This window comes from Tachyglossus aculeatus, chromosome 19 (assembly GCF_015852505.1).
Source record: "Tachyglossus aculeatus isolate mTacAcu1 chromosome 19, mTacAcu1.pri, whole genome shotgun sequence".
NCBI classification, from domain to species: domain Eukaryota; kingdom Metazoa; phylum Chordata; class Mammalia; order Monotremata; family Tachyglossidae; genus Tachyglossus; species Tachyglossus aculeatus.
Genome location: NC_052084.1, coordinates 10,984,790 through 11,002,917, shown reverse-complemented (window position 1 = coordinate 11,002,917; position 18,128 = coordinate 10,984,790). Strand labels below are relative to the sequence as shown.

The window sequence follows — 18,128 nt, the reverse complement described above, 5'->3', positions numbered from 1 at the left end:
AAGCTCTGCAGTCTTCAGAGAAGCAATACAGCCTAGTGGAAAAAAGCCCTGGCCTGGGTCCTAGGTTCTAGGTGTCCTAGGTTCTTTCCTGGCTCTATTAAATGCTTGCTGTCTGAACTTGGGCAAGACACTCAATTTCTCTGTGCCTCAGTTCTACTGTTCTCCCTCCTCCTACTTAGACCTTTGAGCCCCAAGCAGGACAAGGATTATGTCCAACCTGATAGACTTGTATCTACCCCAGTGTTTAGAACAGCGTTTGATATTGAGTAAATGCTTAACAAATATCATAAAAAGCCTTCCTAAAATCCCACCTCCTCCAGAAGACATTCCCTGATTAGTTTTCTTCTTCCCAGTTACCACCTCAGCACTTATGTACTCAATCAAGCTATGTACAGATTGATTCCCTTGCTCTACTACTTAAGCATTTATGCATTCATGCTTCTATTCTCTTTTTTCTCATCATTAGATAATTTTATGTCTGTCTTTCCCCCTTAACTGCAAGCTCTTTAAGGGGAAAGATTCTGTTTTTTAACCTGGATTGCAGCGTGGCTTAGCGGAAATAGCACAGACTTGGAAGTCAGAGAGTGTGGGTTCTAATCCCAGCCCCACCACTTGTTTGCTGTGTGACCTTGGCAAGCCACTTAACTTCTCTGTGCCTCAGTTACCTCAATTGCATAATGGGGATTAAAACTGTGAGCCCCACGTGGGACAAACTGCTTACCCTTTATCTACTCCAGTGATTAGAACAGTGGTTGGCACATAGTTGGCACAAGAGGAAGCGTGGCTCAGTGGAAAGAGCATGGGCTTTGGAGTTAGAGGTCATGGTTTCAAATCCCAGCTCTGCCAATTGTCAGCTGTGTGACTTTGGGCAAGTCACAACTTCTCTGTGCCTCAGTTCCCTCATTGGCAAAATGGGGATTAAGACTGTGAACCCCCCATGGGACAACCTGATCACCTTGTAACCTCCCCAGCATTCAGAACAGTGTTTTGCACTTTGCACAGTAAGTGCTTAATAAATGCCATCATTATTATTAGTAGTAAGTGCTGAACAAACATCATTATTATCATTATTCCCCCAAATGTTTAGAAAGGTGTTCTACACGCAGCAGGTGCTCAACAATTAGATTTACCGATGAGTCAGTCAATTAGTATGCCTGGCTGTTGTGAAAGAAAATGTCTGATTAATTGAAATTTACCTCTTTCTCCCCAAGTAAATCTTTCAATTTGTCTTAATCACTCTATATGATTCAGTTTGCTTATGATCACAAAATGGTAAAATGATGATCATCAAGACGGAAAGTGGGGATAATTCATAAACTGGGTAGCCCTTGGTAAAATGTTGCTTCAAAAAATTAAATCACATAAAAATAAGTCACTTGAATATTGAAAGGGGATTAGGAAAGGTGGAGTGAGAGTCCAGGTTTAAGTCAAGAATGGCTTTCCAGAAGTTTTAAAATTTGAGTCAAATATGAAGAGAGAAGATGAACTGTATTTGGCAGCAGAAAGTAGCAGCTAGACTTAAAGATTGCTAGGTGGAAGAGGGAGTGATGTAGGCAGGAAGTGACTGGTCAAAAAATTGACCAGGCAACATGGAATTTCTGAGATAGAGACTGGAAAAAGCAGGAGATGATGGCAGTATGAAAGTTGAGGGGTAGGAGGGAGTGCAAGTGGGAATAACTCCTTGAAAGCCAAGTACAGGTATGCTGTAATTTGACAGGTAAAAACATAAAATCAAACCCCTCTCAGGCATTTACTGGATCCAATAGAATAATTTTCAAGTTTAGTCCTACTAGAATTTTAACTGTCCTTTTTTTAAGCAGTTCTAATTAGAGTGACTCAATCATCTACTATTCAACTGCTACCTCATATTTTTACCTGAATGTACCTAATTCTAGATCATTACCTCCTCTTTTATGACACTGAACCACAGAAAAACTGAACCCCCTCTTCTCAATAAAACCATGCAAATCTTTGTTCAGTTTAATAATCACTAACCTTAATTTCCTTCTTTTGCCTCAATTTCATACCAATCCTATCGGTTTCACTTCAGACGCACATCTCCCTGGTCTCTGAATCATCTTAATTACCTTTTTTGAAATTCCATTTCATAATGATTGGCCCTGAACTGCATTCTTAAGTGTGGTCATTTCATAGGCTTTATTATATTGTGCCATGTTGCACTGTGAAGCAAAACCAAACAGCAAGGACAGAATGTTAGTTTACTACTGCTCTAACTAACGTTAGCACAGGTTTGGACCCTGGCCCTCACTGAGGTGATTTTTTAAAGGGGCAATGAGGTACCCTCAGATACAGGATAGCAGCTAACAACATCACAAATGTGGTGTCACAAAGTGATATGGCTGGTATATCATTCTAAAAACAAATTATGCTACAGTAAAAAGTGAATTATTACACATGATCAGTGAGGCTCCCTACAGAATTTCTTTAAACTGTAAGCTCCATATAGGCAAAGGAACATGCCTACAAACTCTGTTACATTTTACTCTCCCAAACATTCATTCATTCATTCAAAGCACTGTACTAAGCTCTTGGGAAGTACAGGTTGGCAACATACAGAGACGGTCCCGACCCAACAACAGGCTCACAGTCTAGAAGGGGGAGGCAGACAAGAAAACAAAACACATTAACAAAATAAAATAGAATAGTAAATATGTACAAGTAAAATACATAAATAAATAATAAATCTGTACAGAGTAATAAATCTGCACAAACATATATACAGGTGCTGTGGGAAGGGGAAGGAGGTAGGGTGGGGGGGGGAAGGAGGTAGGGCAGGGGGATGGGGAGGGGGAGAGGAAGGAGGGGGCTCAGTCTGGGAAGGCCTCCTGGAGGAGGTGAGCTCTCAGTAGGGCTTTGAACACTTAGAGCTCTCTGCACAAAATAAGCACTCAGTAAATACACTGATGGATTAATGTTCCATGGATGCTCAGCATAAGACCTATCCTGTGTACAACTAACCAAGTCTATTTCATAGCAATTATACTATTGAGCGCCAAGAATAACTCAGCTGAGGCAAGGCTTAGTTGGGAGTAGGAACACAGGTTTTAACCCCTAGGCCTCACTCAGAGAAAGGGTTATTCATTCAATCGTATTTATTGAGCACTTACTGTACGCAGAGCACTGTACTAAGCACTTAGAATGTCAGTTAAACACTCATATGTAAGATACACTCTTTTCTGGTTCAAAAAAGTATCATTGGACTAATTATTGGGTTCTATTCCTTTTTAATTTGGGTAAAAATTGAACTTCTAAAGTTTTTTTAAGCTTTTATTTTTCACAAACAATTTCTGCATGGTAAGTGCTTCTTTGTGGCATTTACAAATGATACAAATGACTAAATGAACTCTTATCACAGCGACCTGTTGGCAAGTATTGCAATGTTAAGGCAACCTCCTTTAATTAAAATGAACAAAGATTTGCAGGGTTAAGCAGTATATCCTCTCCATGCTTTAGACCTCAGCAAATACACTAGCAGTTCTAAGTGCTTCACCATTTTTCATGGCTCTGACTGTTTTGCGATTGCTTTCAGTGTTGGAATGACTACTGGGGCATCACTTGGTGTTGGGTTCTCTACTTTCAATAAGGAAATGGTTATGCAGTGCTGGGTCTGCAGGATTCCCTCCTTGACTGTGATGAAGATGGAGCAGTGTGGCCTAGTGGAAAAAAAATCACGAGTCTGCAAGTAAAAGGACCTGGGTTTGAATCTCAGAACTGCCACTTGCCTGCTGTGTGACCTTGGAAAAGTCACTTAATGGCTCTGTGCCTCAGTTTCCTCATCTGTAAAATGAAGTTTCAATACCTGTTCTCACTCCCTCAGACTCTGAGCCTCATGTGGAACAGAAACTGATCGCACTCAACTACCTCAGCACTTAAGGCACTACTTGGAACATATCAATTGCATAATACCATATTATTATTATAATTCACATTTCAACCCTGATTTGGTGATCTGAAAAACACAGCATCTCTTCATCCCTGGAATCCAACCCTTGTCTTTTAGTTCTTTTATTTGATTTAATTTTATGGTGCTAGATCCTATGAGAATGTCTTTTGCAGGGCAACAAAAAGGCGCAGGATGGGGATAGAAGTTAGATGATCTGGTTTCTAAGCCCAGCTCTGTTACTTGCTTTCTTGGGAAAGCCATTTAACCTCTCTCAGCCTCAGTTTCCTCACCTATACAACAGAGACACCACCAGTGATACATGTAGCCAAGATCTGTGTACCATCTGAGTATCTTGTTCCTATACCAATCGCATTTATTGAGCGCTTACTATGTGCAGAGCACTGTACTAAGCACTTGGGAAGTACAAGTTGGCAACATATAGAGACAGTCCCTACCCAACAGTGGGCTCACAGTCAAAAAGTGGGCTCACAGTCACCAATGCATGGCACAGTTCTTTGGCACATGATAAATGCTTAATAAATGCCATAATTATCACTAACAGGATCATGAGGGGATGCTAGACATTGTTAGAATACTGCATGTTTTGACACGTTGCCTTTTAACCTAAGTGGGTTTTTTTTTGTTATTGTTGTTTTTAATGGTATTTGTTAAGCGCATACTCTGAACCAGGCACGTAATAGATACAAGATAATAGGGTTGGACACAGTCTCTGTCCCACATACAGGCTCACAGTCTTAATACCCATTCTAAAGATGCCATAATTGAGGCACAGAGAAGGTAAAGAGATTGCCCAAGGTCACACACAGCAGACAAGTGGTGGAGCTAGGATTAGAACCCAGGTCCTCTGACTCCCAAACCCATGCTCTTTCCACTAGGTCACGCGGAGTTGTTTTCATTAACACAACCTTGTGGTATACACCAGTCATGCCACTAGTTCCCTTCTGACTAGTAAATAGCATCATGAAGGGATCACCTTTCACAGTGTAGTATGTTGGAACTTGTAAACTGATTCTTTATTCTAATAGGGTTGTTATAATATTGTTACCAAGCTTTGTTCCCAGCGGCCTAACGTAAGGCCATCTTAGAAGTTGAAAGACTTCTTTTCAAAATTTGATTATACCACCTAATAATATTAATAACTGTGTTATTTATTAAATTACACTATTTACTGAGCACCATATTAAGCACTAGGGTATCCAATATATGCAGATAAGATACAGTCTTTATCCCACGTGGGGCTGTCTAAGGTGGAGGGAGAACAGTTATTTAATTCCCATTTTACAGATTAGTGAGGCATAGAGAAGTTAAATGACTTGCCCATGGTCACACAGCAGGCAAGTGAGAGTCACAAATAGAACCCAGACCTAAGGTCCTTCCACTAGGCCATGCAGCTTTTTGCCTAATTAAGAATTAGACCAGTCCTATTTGAGAAATTCAAGCATGCAGAATGAACACCACATATTTTGTCAGAGTTATAAGAGAAAATGTTTACTCTGAAAACACTTCACTACATTGACCTTACGGTAAAAAGTTAGCAATAATTTATATGTTACTGTACTTAAGTTGCATTTTTTAAAAAATTCAATAAATATTGATACTATTTAAAACTTCCATTCCATCCCTCAGATAGTCTTCCCAGAACCCTTAAAATTGGAGAAACGTTTAATTGAAGAATCTTGAGATTTCCCACAGTGTTTAATCTATAATGAAAGAGGTGCCGGGGCTATGAACTGCCAATTCCATTAGTTGAACCCCGCCAAACTGGAGCACCAATCAAGCATTGGCCCCTGCCCTCCGACCCCACCCCTCCAGACCAGAGCACAAAGGATTAATTTGGTGTCAACAAGGGTGTGAAAGAGCCTCAATGGGACTTCTCTGCAGCCAAGTGATCTTTGAGTGGAAGGAAATGTTGAGTTGCCGCTGTCTGAGTTTCTTACATGGATTCAGTAACATGCATAGAACTATGCCAAGAACACTTTGTTTTTACTTTCTCCACTGAAACGGCAACCCCAGCATTCCCATGTACATGAGCCACCAATTCAAGATGTGCATAGCTAAATCTAGCAAGGCCTTGCACAAATTAAGAATGGATCTTAGACATCCCCACATCCCCAAACTCGAACAAAAATTAAAAATGTTAAAACCCTTTCATACTCTTACACTATTGCGCTATTCTGTAACCAGACTACCTTTCAGTAGTCCTCCTATAGGTTCTAGGTGGCCTTTGTTGACAGCTTTCCACACAACATCCACTAGAAGAATTACAGGGAGTTGGGTAAAAATGATCCAGAGATCACCAAATACTAGGGAGAGGTGAAAATTTCTGGGGCAATGCTGCTGCTCTTTCTCCTTCAACCCCTCTTATGCTCTTTTTCTAAGGCTGGCCCACAGTTAACAGGGGGAACTGATTCTGATTAAGAGGCTCAGAATAGGATAGGACATTTTCAGATTTTGACCTCGGGGTCCTCAGTCAGTTGTATTTATTGAGTGCTTACTGCATGCAGAGCACTGTACTGAGCCCTGCTCTGCAGAGGAAATTTGCTTTCCAACTCACATGGGCCTAATTCTAAGAGTACATCACCCTACCCAATTCTGGTTTATAAATTCCATGCTTGACATAAACAGTATTGCCTGCCTGTTATCACTCTGTTAGTGAAATAAGGCACCAATGCCTTTGAAAGAAAGGCTCAACTGAGAAAGCGTTCCCACAGTTTAGATTTGTCACGTGAGCTCTTCATATTATATCAATTAGCCTTTCTTTTCTCAGAGGATCATGGAGCTTTTGCTTGCAGGATGAAAGGGAGAGGGTGGGTCAATGGCTCAGGATGCTTTGCTCTCACTTTTCCACCTCTCCCAGCCTGGCCTCTGCCAGACAGACAGTGTCTGCTGCTGGATGCAGGCTAGGTCACATAGTCCAGGAGAAAGGAACCAAGAAAAAGGCAATCCTGCACATTAGTGCACGTGTATGTGTGTAGGTGTATGTACACACTCCCCCAAATAATTTCAAATGAAAAAATTCAAAAAATACTTAATGAAGGTTAAGCAGCATTTTTAACCTCTGTTCAAATTATTGAATGGCATATTAAAACCAACATGACTCTAATGTACCTTCTAATGTGCACTGCTGCTTTAACAAATTGCCTATAAATTTTAGTTGAACCAAGCCTTTTCCTTGTACAATTGTAGTAAGGTTAGGTTAATAATACATGAGGTTTCATTATACGCACCTTCTTCCTTAATAATTTTTTAAAGAAAATAATGGAATCGGTGTGAGGAAAGGACTAATTGAGTCAAACTTTATATTCGGAATCACAGAAGATGTCTTCGACAGTAGAAGAGTTTTCCACAACATTGCCTTTACTGGAACAAATCTCTCAAAACAAAACCCATAGCACAACTCCTGGGCCAAAACAATCCAGAGGAAACAAAGAGGAAAAAGAGCAGAGCTTGTTCCTCTTGACTAGGCTGACAAAACTTTCCAAGAAAATCAGGACTTAGGGAGGGTTGGGAAGAGGAAAGGGAAGGGAATGGAAGGGTTGGGAAGAGGAAAGGGAAGGGTAGCAGAGGTAGAATGTTCAAAATACCCCAGTCCAGCCAAATAAATTTAACGTGTTTTCTGAAATTCTTCAAAGTTGATCTATCAATTCACCAAACCTTATATTAAACTTCACAAAGCTTTCCCCTTTCTGATATTCCCAGCTTCTGCTCTTTCCCCACCATTCACCCTTCTCCCAGTCTTTCTCTTCCCCTTCTCTTTGACCCATATAAACCCATGAGGCTGAATTTATTTGGTCTTCAAAATATAGGAGCACTACCTCAAATAATAGCATAAAATAATTTCAAGGAAAAAACTGACCATTTAGGATTTTAATTCCTCCTAATAATCATCAATAGCTCTTTGATAGCTCTTAAACTATACAATGTGGGCTAAAAAAAATGAAGTAGATAGCAGATAATAAGATCAGACTCAATCCCTGTTCAATTTGGGGCTCACCATCTAGCACAGATAGAAAATAGGCATCTTATCCATCTAAAACTGAGGCTTAGAAGTGTTAATTGATTTTGCCATGGTCACATAGCAGGTGGCAGAGGTGGGATATAAATCCAGCTCTGGAGAGCAGTGTGGCCTAGTGGAAAGAGCACGTGCCTAAGTATCAGAGAATCCAGGTTCTAATTCCAGGTCTGCTGTGTGATCTTGGACAAATCACTTAACTTCTCTGTGCCACAGTTGCCTCAACTGTAAAGTGGCAATTAAGATCCCTCGTGGGACATAGACTGTGTTCAAACTGATTAGCCTATATTAGCTGGCACATAGTAAGCACGTAATAAATATCAAAGCAACTAAATCAAAAACAAAAACAAACCAATTAACTTGTAACTACCCCAGAACTTAGTTCCCAGGGCCTGGCACATAGTAAGCACTTAAATGCCATTAAAAAAAAAAAAGTCTCCTCACTTGTAGTTCTCTTTCTTCTAAGACACATCACATTTCCTTTGAAAGAGACTTAAATTGGAAGGTGCCGCCTTCCTGCAACTTCTGTTTGATGAAGTCAGGGAAGAGAGACCAGGGAAGAGCACTCAACTGGCATTTTCATTATGAGCAAACTGTGAAGATCTAAAGTACTAGAAGCAATAACCTGAAGGTGAAGAAAGGTGAAAAAATTGGTTCATTCCTTAACCAGCTGCTAATCTGATCATTGGAAACAGAGAAGAAAATCAGCTACATATTTTCCTCCTCCTTCGCAAAGTGAGGTTCACTCCAGCCATGACAAGTACACCACGAGTCCCCTGCAAGTCACAACTTCCTAAGTCTTTGCTTCAAGCAAGGGAGTTAGAATTTAGTTTATAGACGGTAGCCTATTTCCAGGAGTTTTCTAGCCAAAGAAAGCAAAATCGGTTTGAGAGCACAACATGAAAGAACAGATATTATTGTAACTTCCCACTGAAACCAACACAAGAACAGAATTCCTTACCAGATTTGCACTGATTACACCTTCTTCCTTGCCGAGTAGGCAAACACGGGCACTGCCCACTCATCTGGTCACACACTGTTCCAGCTAAGGTCCCCAAGGAATCACACTCACAGGTCTGGCAGCCAAAAGGATTGTTCAGGGTCAGATTGTACCAGTGAGGGGCACACTGACTGCAGTGAAGGCCAGTGGAGCCAGTTTTGCAGGGACACTGTCCTGTTGATTTATCACACACGAAAGAGCCATTTACTGTCCCAGCCTTATCACAGTCACATGGCTGGCACCATGAGGAAGAGTTTTGCTGGAGGCGATGGTATCCATCCAAGCAATCACTGCATCGCCTTCCTCCAAAGTTGGGTTTACAGGTGCACTGACCTGTCTCAGCATTGCAAATGGTTCCAGGAAGAGAGCCATCCACGTCACACTCACAAGCCTTGCAGCCATCTCCATCCAGCCCGTAGAAATTTTCTATACAGCTGTCACACTGTAGTCCTTGGGTGTCTTTTCTACATTTACACTGTCCAGAATGAGGATTGCAGAAGGGGTTCGCTGAGCCATGGATGTGACACTGACATGACACACATCCTTCTTCATTAAAACTCCTGAGGACTTTAAATCCAAAGTTGCAATGATTACACTTAAGCCCTGGAAATTGAAATACAATTAACAAGAAAAAAAACATTTAATAATAAATCTTTATATAGCGGCAGATCAAATCACAAGCAGAGAAATGAAGAGCACCTCACTATCAACTCCAGAGAGACAAATGAGCTCATCACAAATATTCAGTGGTAATATTAGTTAACCTTCGTATATTGTTTTGTTTGAAAAGTGCTATAATCATTTTCGTTAGTTAACCAGAACCTCACAAAGGGTTTTTTTCATGTCTATTTGGAGCTTTACTTGATCATTTTCTAATGCATTTTTAAAAATAAAGAATATGGATTATGAAGAACATGGATTATTCCATGAATATGGAATAAAGAACATGGATTATTTCCCCAGGTATCTTTTATCTCCGCTAAAATGGTGGCTGAATATGCATTGGGTTAGTAACTGATTTTCACAACAGCAACACAATACTTTTTCACTGGATATCACAAATTAGGCTAATTACTGTACAATGAATAAATTTTACTTGTGTAGTCCTTTTAATATTAACTTGCATGCTAATTCATCTTTTACTTCCTACCTGACATAAATGGTGATTTTCATACCCCAAGAGAAAATTGTGTTATTTGTTAAACAGTGTGATTCAGAATCAACCTATGTAGACACCAAATGTTGTCCTTTGTTTGATAAGCCATGACTGAGAATATGCAAATTACACATTTTTTAAAGCAGAAAGTAGTTCTTCATTGTCTGAACTTCAACCTTTGCTACTGGCTGAGTTTCACCCTCAAAATGTGTAATTTAAGGCAGAGTAATAATAGTACATAATGTGAGAAATACAAACTCAGATGTAAAAGATTTCCCCCCCAAAATGGGCAATCATGACTCTTGGCTGCATCAACTGAAAACATTTTCAGAGTTATTAAAAAGCCTAAAGTAACATCTAAAACTGCAATTGGAAACTCAGATGCAGAAAAACAGCTCATATATTGCATTTTATATATATGGATAAAAATTCCAGAACTCCAACGGAAGGCAAATTCCTTTAACAGTGATGAATGACTCACCTAAGGCATATCATTTAATTTCAAGAGGGAAAATAAAAAAGGACCACTATTGCTGCAAATTTTAAAAATAACTGTATTGTTAACAAGAATTATGACTCATTTTGAACTATTAAAATTGGTCTACATGGATTCATATCATATCAGTTTTAAAAATATGCGCAGTGCTTATTTGAATATGCCATACATATTCCTGACAGGTAATCTATTCCTAACGATACTGAGGAAGGCCTACAGGGCATCACATTCCATGTTAACAAGTACAGGGGAGTTAGCACACTTGGCATTTAATTCACATTCTTCTACCTTTTTATTCTAGATAAATGACCTACTTTACTAAAATTATTGGTGCTAATGTATTTTACTGGTGATAGAATCATTAGTTAGATTTAACAGTTGTGTTAACTCTAACAGCTCACTTTTCATAACATTGCAATGCAGAGTTGCATTTTTCCTAACTTTTTTAAGTAGCTAAAAAACTGGCCATTGGCTGAGTCTACTAGCTAATCGGGACACATGAAGTCTATACATGTTATATTAAGTGGGTTTCTCTTTCAACTAGCGCACTACTTCTAAGCGGTGTTGATTGGCTACTTCGCTAATCACCCGCAAATACAAAGAATTTCATCCTCTCAAATCTCTTAAGTATGGCTTCCCAGGAAAATCAATTCAGCTAGTCAACTTATAAATTCAGAGTGGTCAGAGACAGGGTCAAAATAAGAAAAGACTGTAGGATAGTCACATCAAATTCCCTAGATTTTAATTTAAGAAGATAAGATTCCACTATTTGTAGAACTAAGTGCTTAATTTCGGCAGACTTTTTTTTTTTAAATCTGACTTTCACGCTTGACTTAAAAAATTTCAGTCTACCCTCTTGAACAAAGAATGATCCCCTTGTGGAATCCATGGGAATGAAATACTTTCAAAATTGATTTCAATATCATGGATAGTAAACATGGATTTTATGTAACCTGATAGTATATTAAAAAATTGTTTAAATACACACCATGGAAGAAAATAGCATTTAAATTTCTTAACTGTAAACACTGTTTTGAGCAGTCAGGGACATGTTTTGTTATCATATAGCATTTTATCATCACACTGATCAGGTCAGATTTAAAAAACACTGATTACTACTGTCTGACTGATAATAAAGTGGTAAAGGTCTTTTTAAAACTGCCAGTAACAGACCAAGACATGTACAGTTACAATGCAGGGCTCACTTTATCAGGAAACTCTCTTTGCATAATATTCCCATACATCAATATTTCAAAGTGTATTATGTACATAGAGCATTTTGGGCACTTGATAAATTTTGTCCTTATGGGGCTGTGGTTCCCCTCGAATATGCTAGAAATAACAAATTGCTATAATCAAATCTAATTTCTGAAAAAAATACCTGTGGGAGTAACAAACAAAAAAACACGTCTTGTGAAAAAATGATAAATAACACAGAAGGCCGCCGTTTGTTATAATCAGCTTGGCACTGAGTTATAAAATTAAAATTATGTGGCCCTTGATAACTAACCCTAGCAGTGCACATGATCTGTGGAATTATGTTGACTTATTTTGCATTTCATAGGAACAGTTCAAAGAAATATAATAGAAAAAAATGGAAAGATTTATCACAAAGGACCCTGTAAGCAGAGAATTTTTTTAATCCATTTATTTTGGTCTATTAAGAAAACTAGCATGGAAGTGATGTGCTTAGAAGTCATTAAGTGTAAAATATTTTGAAAAAGTGCTAATTTTCTTCATGAAACATCTGTGCAGTAAGCCAATCATATTTTTCCATGACTTAGAATGGAACTGTGCAAGTTAAATATATCTACAGAATAAAGGAACTTCTAAAGGTTTGATTAAACTAAGCTTCAAACTCGAGTTTGATAGAATTATTAATTTAATCATTTTTAGACAGTTAATTTCATTCTTTTTTTTTTGACCTGCCTGGAGCAAAGAAATTTACTTTTTGGTTAGGAATTCAGATAGAGTATTTCATTGCAGATGATAATAGATATAAGCCTGTAAACTCTTGCATTACACATACCAATAACATTTGCTTTGCACTTGCACTGGCCTGAATTTTGGTGACAGGTAATATCTCCATTGACTGTTCCAGAGATATTACATTTACAGGGACTGCAACCATCAGGATCCGACTGTTGTAGATTGTAAAATCCATCCTGGCAGTGATTGCACTTCCTCCCAGACACATGTCTCTTACAATTACACTGGCCTCCAATCTAGGAAAGATTCAAAATTTTGTCAAATGATGAACATATCTATTTTTAGATGATACACTTATTAGGAACAAGACAGAGATGGGGGAAAACAGACAAAAAGACCATGAGATATTCTGACTAGAACCAGAAGAGAAGGATTAGAGAGAGAATAAATGGGAAGAACAGAATAAAATGAATTGCAGAGATGAAGCTCAGAATGCACAGAACAAAATATATGTGGGAAGATTAAGCACCATATAAAAATATAAAGCCATCAAAATAATAAAAACAATCATAGAGATAGAAGGTACTGCACAGGTGGCCCAGTTCCCAGTTTGATGGAATCAATCAATCCTATTTATTGAACACTTACTGTGTGTGGAGCACTGTGCTAAGTATTTGGGAGATTACAGTATAACAGAATTGGTAGACATGTTCCCTGCCCACAGTTAGCTTACAGTCTAGAGACGAAATCAATTCAGGGTGAAGAAAAGCAATGCAGTAAAAGGTAGGCAGAAGTTTGGAAATGATAGCCTGGAACTCCTGATATATTGGGTTTCCATGGTCCTTGCGGGAAGGGAGAGCGGGCAATCCACTTGGGTACCCCTCTCCCTGCCTCCCTGTCCTTGCTGGGGAGGGGTCAATGCCAACGGATACAGAGGCCTACTTCCCAACCATTTACAATTCCAAGGGGGATCCTGGCCAGTTCTCAAATGGGTCAGTTATTACCTAATGGGGTGAAGTGCCAAAAGACTGTCACCTGATCTACTTATACACAGTTCAACTTTTAAAATTTATTTTCTGGATTTCAACTAGTTTTCTTGGTGTTAATACCTTCTATCTGTTCCATATGTCTGTCCTCCCTCATTTAGACTGTCTCCTGGGATTTTGTCCTAACTGAGTTTAATTCATTAGTTAGCAGCACTTTACAAAGAATGCTGTAAACTATATTTGTATCATGATTCAGCATGAGAGCTACCTCCAAATATCAACTCAACCCATAACCAGTTTCCAAATATTGACTAAAGCAAAACCCAGAAACACAGCTTGGATAATATTTTACTGCTTCTATCTGAATTATCTTCTAATCTTTCCTAGGACATAAAATAATGTCAATTTAGGAAGGAAAATACCTTCCTAAAAATAAAGAAAATCTAGTAATGATAGCTCAAGGCTTTTTTGTTGCTGTTGTTTTGGGATTTTTTTTATTTTAATGATATTTAGGCACTTACTTTATGCCAGGAGTTGTATTAAGTGCTGGGGTAGATACAAAATAATTCAGATTGACAGAGTCCACATTCCACATGGGACTTACAGTCTCAGTTCCCATTTTTATAGATGAGGAACCCGAAGCACAGAGAAGGGACTTACCCAAGGTCACATAACAGACAAGTGGCAGAATCCAGATTAGAACCCAGGTCCTCTACCTACCAATACCATGCTCTTTCCACTAAGCTACGCTGCTCAGTGCTTAAAAGAGTGCCCAGCGCTTAGAACAGTGCTTGGCACATAGTAAGCACTTAATAAATACCATAATCATTATTGTTTAATACACTTAGTCTATTCCCAAGTAGAACTTTCGACTGGCACTGTGGAACTTCAAAGGTCTCTATGTGACCTAATTAAAGGTCCCAAAGAGGATCCCCTCCCAAACTATCATTTTAACTCAAAAAACCTACAGATTGAGCAACATGAATGAAAAGTCAACATCTATATAAAAAATGAAACAGTTCTATGATTTTTAGTCATGTATTAGAGTGGTTTCAGTTGGAAAATCATTAGGTCACTGCACACACCTAATCACATCATTGTGCATTTATGTTCAAAAATTTCAGGAACCTTTCTACATTTCCTAGGTCATCAAACTTGCTCAACATCTGCTGAACTCATGTCTACAAATAGTATCACAAGTTTTTATAAGGCTTATGCTATTCTGTGTTTAAGAGAGGGAGAAAGACTCACTGCACAGAGAATAGCATTTTACACACACACACACACACACACACACAATCTTCTGATCCATGCTGGAGCCTCTAGTCACATTTCTAGAACCTACTGCTGACTTTGGTAGCCATACAGTAGTTTACCAATCTTGTCAATGACAGAGATTAGCCAATAATTATATTTGCAACACAGATTTCTAATAACATAGAATAACATAAAATAAGAAATGAGGTTTTAGCCTGGAAGTAAGCTCATTGTGGTCAGGGAATGTGTCTACCAATTCTGTTGCACTGTACTCTCCCAAATGTTTAGTACAGTACCCTGCACATAGTAAGCACTCAATAAATACCACTGATGATAAAGTCTCAAGCCACCAGAATGTCTTACGGTTATCTGAAAAAGTGTCTCAACCTAATATTTAATGTGATAAAAGAAGGCTTTAATTTCTTTTTATGAGGCATATTCATTTTGTTGGTAATTTTTGTCTCTGGTTTTATTTGGGAGCTGTGGAATCCTGTCCTTTAGGTACTACCAAGTGCAAAAGCAAATGAATGAATGAATGGCATAGTATCATATATTTTGAGTAAGTTCAACAGTTCTGTGCTCAGAGAAAATATGGAATATCCTGAAGATGGATCATGTAAATGGAAAAAGACAGACTCTTGTTCTTATAACATTATATTTTAAGTAATGAAATGAAGTGGTTTTAAAACAACGGAAATATGTGTGTGTGTATATATATATCTCAAGGCATTCATTTAGCTAGCAATAGAAAAAATGTAATGTTCTAATGACTATAATTCTCAAAAAAACTGACTAAAAGCAAATGAGGTAATGGAGATGATGTCAAAAGTAAGAGTCTGAAATGCAGATTCAAAAATTTGGGAGCTGGAAACCCTCACTATAAATTATCCTGAACTTGGCTTCAGAGAAGAAATCTTCTGGTCCAGAGCCATAAACTTTAAAACCAGCATAAAATCTACATAATACATATCCTCCTTTTCTTGTTGTCAGAAGCTTCACTTTAAATTCTCCTTATTCCCAAAATTAATAGGTTATGAAAAAAGAAAGATTGTATCTTTGACAGAGACGTAACAAGTTTGTGCAAGCCTCCTTCCCGGTCCTGCATTTGGTAGAGAGGGGTGATGCGTGAACTAGAGACAAGTCCAGCTGGTCCCAAGGCAAAGGAAGCCTATGGGGGACCTTCAGACTCACGTCTCCTCCCTGAGAAGCAGCGTGGCTTAGTGGATAGAGCACGGGCTTGGGAGTCAGAGGTCATGGATTCTAATCCAGGCTCCACCACTTATCAGCTGTGTGACTTTGGGCAGGTCACTTAACTTCTCTGTGCCTCAGTTACTTCATCTGTAAAATCGGGAATAAGACTGTGAGCCCCACATGGGACAACCTGATTACCTTGTATCTACCCCAGTGCTTAGAACAGTGCTTGGCACACAATAAGCGCTTAACAAATACCATCATTATTATTAAGACATTCTCCAGAGAGGCAGGACTTATGACAACTGATCCTTGAAACACGCATCTTAAATTAAAATATTTAAGATCCAGTTTTCTTCTGAGCAACAATTCTGTAAGTGGAGGATTAGTTCTGTAAGCAGGGTCAGCAACCCTATTATTAACCAAATCACCCACAATTGTGTATTCAAATAAAAATGAGTAACAGTTACATTAATGTATTTAGATTGAGTTTATAGAGGTTCCACAAAAGGGCAACCAACTTTTACTTCACCCCCTCTACTAACTCCGCATGGCTAACAAGTAACCCAATCCCTGATGACTCCTATTCTGCCCTCCTTGCCTTCTTTAAATTTGTGCTCCTTTTTTCCCCATTATGGCTTTTACATTTTTTTCCCAATTTCCACATACTTCCCACACTATTCTCCTGTTCCCCACCTCAGTGTCATAAAAGAAGCCTAGTGTTTCAAGGTAAAAACTCGTGCTATAAAATTGAAATGGAGTGCAAATTTAGAAACAGTCTCTTTGCCATTCACCCACATTCATCCAATCATATTTATTGAGTGCTGACTGTGTGCAAAGCACTGGGAGAGTACTCTTTCATTCATTCATTCAATCATATTTATTGAATGCTTACTGTGTGCAGAGCACTGTACTAAGCTTAAGCACATTTTTACTCTCTAAATATCACAAGTTGAGGACTACCTGCACAAACTCCTTCCCTAACCCTACTGCAACTATTTTTAGCCCAGCAGCTGTGGTAGAAGTAAGAATAGTAGACGTTGTGGGGGTTATAGATGCTGTTGTCCAAAGAGTCTTAGTGAGATTCCGTTATTGATGATGTGGTCCTGCCTGCCTGCGGTACCTGTCCCTTCGTCTACCTACTGCAAAAAAGGTCTTTAGTAGAGCATTAATCATTCAGATTTAGGAAAGAGTAAAACCAGGTGCAAAGGCGGGGTTAGAAAGTATGCGGTGGGGAAAGGAATCCCAAATGTCAGAATTGCTTACCATGTGTTGCTTGGCATCTATCCTGAGCATCCTTTTGGCTCAGCATTACAGTTGCAAGGACTTTGGAATATAGTGCTTGGAACAGTGCTTGGCACATAGTAAGTGCTCAACAAATACCATCATTATTGTTATTATTAGAAGAGACCTCAAGAGATCATATGGGATAGCTCCCTGCCTCAATGCAGATGAACAACCAAACTATCCTGGACAGATGGATATTTATTAAATTTTTTATTTTAAATCCCCAGGCATGGAGACTCCACAGCAAACTTTGGTAGCTTTTCATACAGGTTTGTCATCCTGACAGTCAAGAAAGCCTTTCTCTGTCCATCCCAATAATCCCTTGCTTTAAATTTGCTCGCGGGGTGGAGGGAATGTCCATGGCAAGAGAGATGGCAGCAGGAAGCCCAACTTTGAGCGAGATGCTAGTGCTACCTGCCTTCTTCCCCACTGAAGCTATTGCCACTCCAGCAGGCAATCCTGCAATCTACTTCCCAGAAGCCTCCGGCATAGCCAGAATTGTGGGCAAGCAAGCAGCCACAGACACCTCTGGAGAGCAGTCCACAGCTGCTTGTAGCAGAATCAGTGGCAGCTCTGGAGAATGGGGCCAGTGTCAACAGTGGGGAGAAGCACCATTCACTGCTTCCCTCTCTGCCAGATTGTTGCTGCAGCCACAAACAGAAAATAAGATTTATTTCCCAGTTTCCAGGAGGGGAGGGAAGGGGGTCTATGTGTTTATTGGAGTCTATCATCCCTCCCTCCCCATCTCTTTCCCCTTCTCCCCATGCTTTCTCTACACCCATGGGATACAAATTATTCAAGATCTATGAGGATACCGAAAAATGCCAGACAGGGCAATCTGGGGCCTTACTTCCCTTGTACTTCTGGATTTAAATTATGATAAAAGAAA

The 18,128-nt window shown here is 39.1% G+C and overlaps 1 protein-coding gene across 1 annotated transcript in view; it reads right to left on the bottom strand.

The window, feature by feature from the left end:
• USH2A (usherin) overlaps positions 1-18,128 on the bottom strand; it is a 443,094-nt gene that overhangs the window by 340,450 nt on the left and 84,516 nt on the right. The window contains exons 13-14 of the mRNA XM_038760847.1: positions 12,619-12,814; positions 8,899-9,540 (exon numbers count right to left, since the gene is read on the bottom strand). Of these exons, the coding sequence (XP_038616775.1) occupies positions 8,899-9,540; positions 12,619-12,814 (838 nt within the window). The remainder of the gene's footprint in view (positions 1-8,898; positions 9,541-12,618; positions 12,815-18,128) is intronic.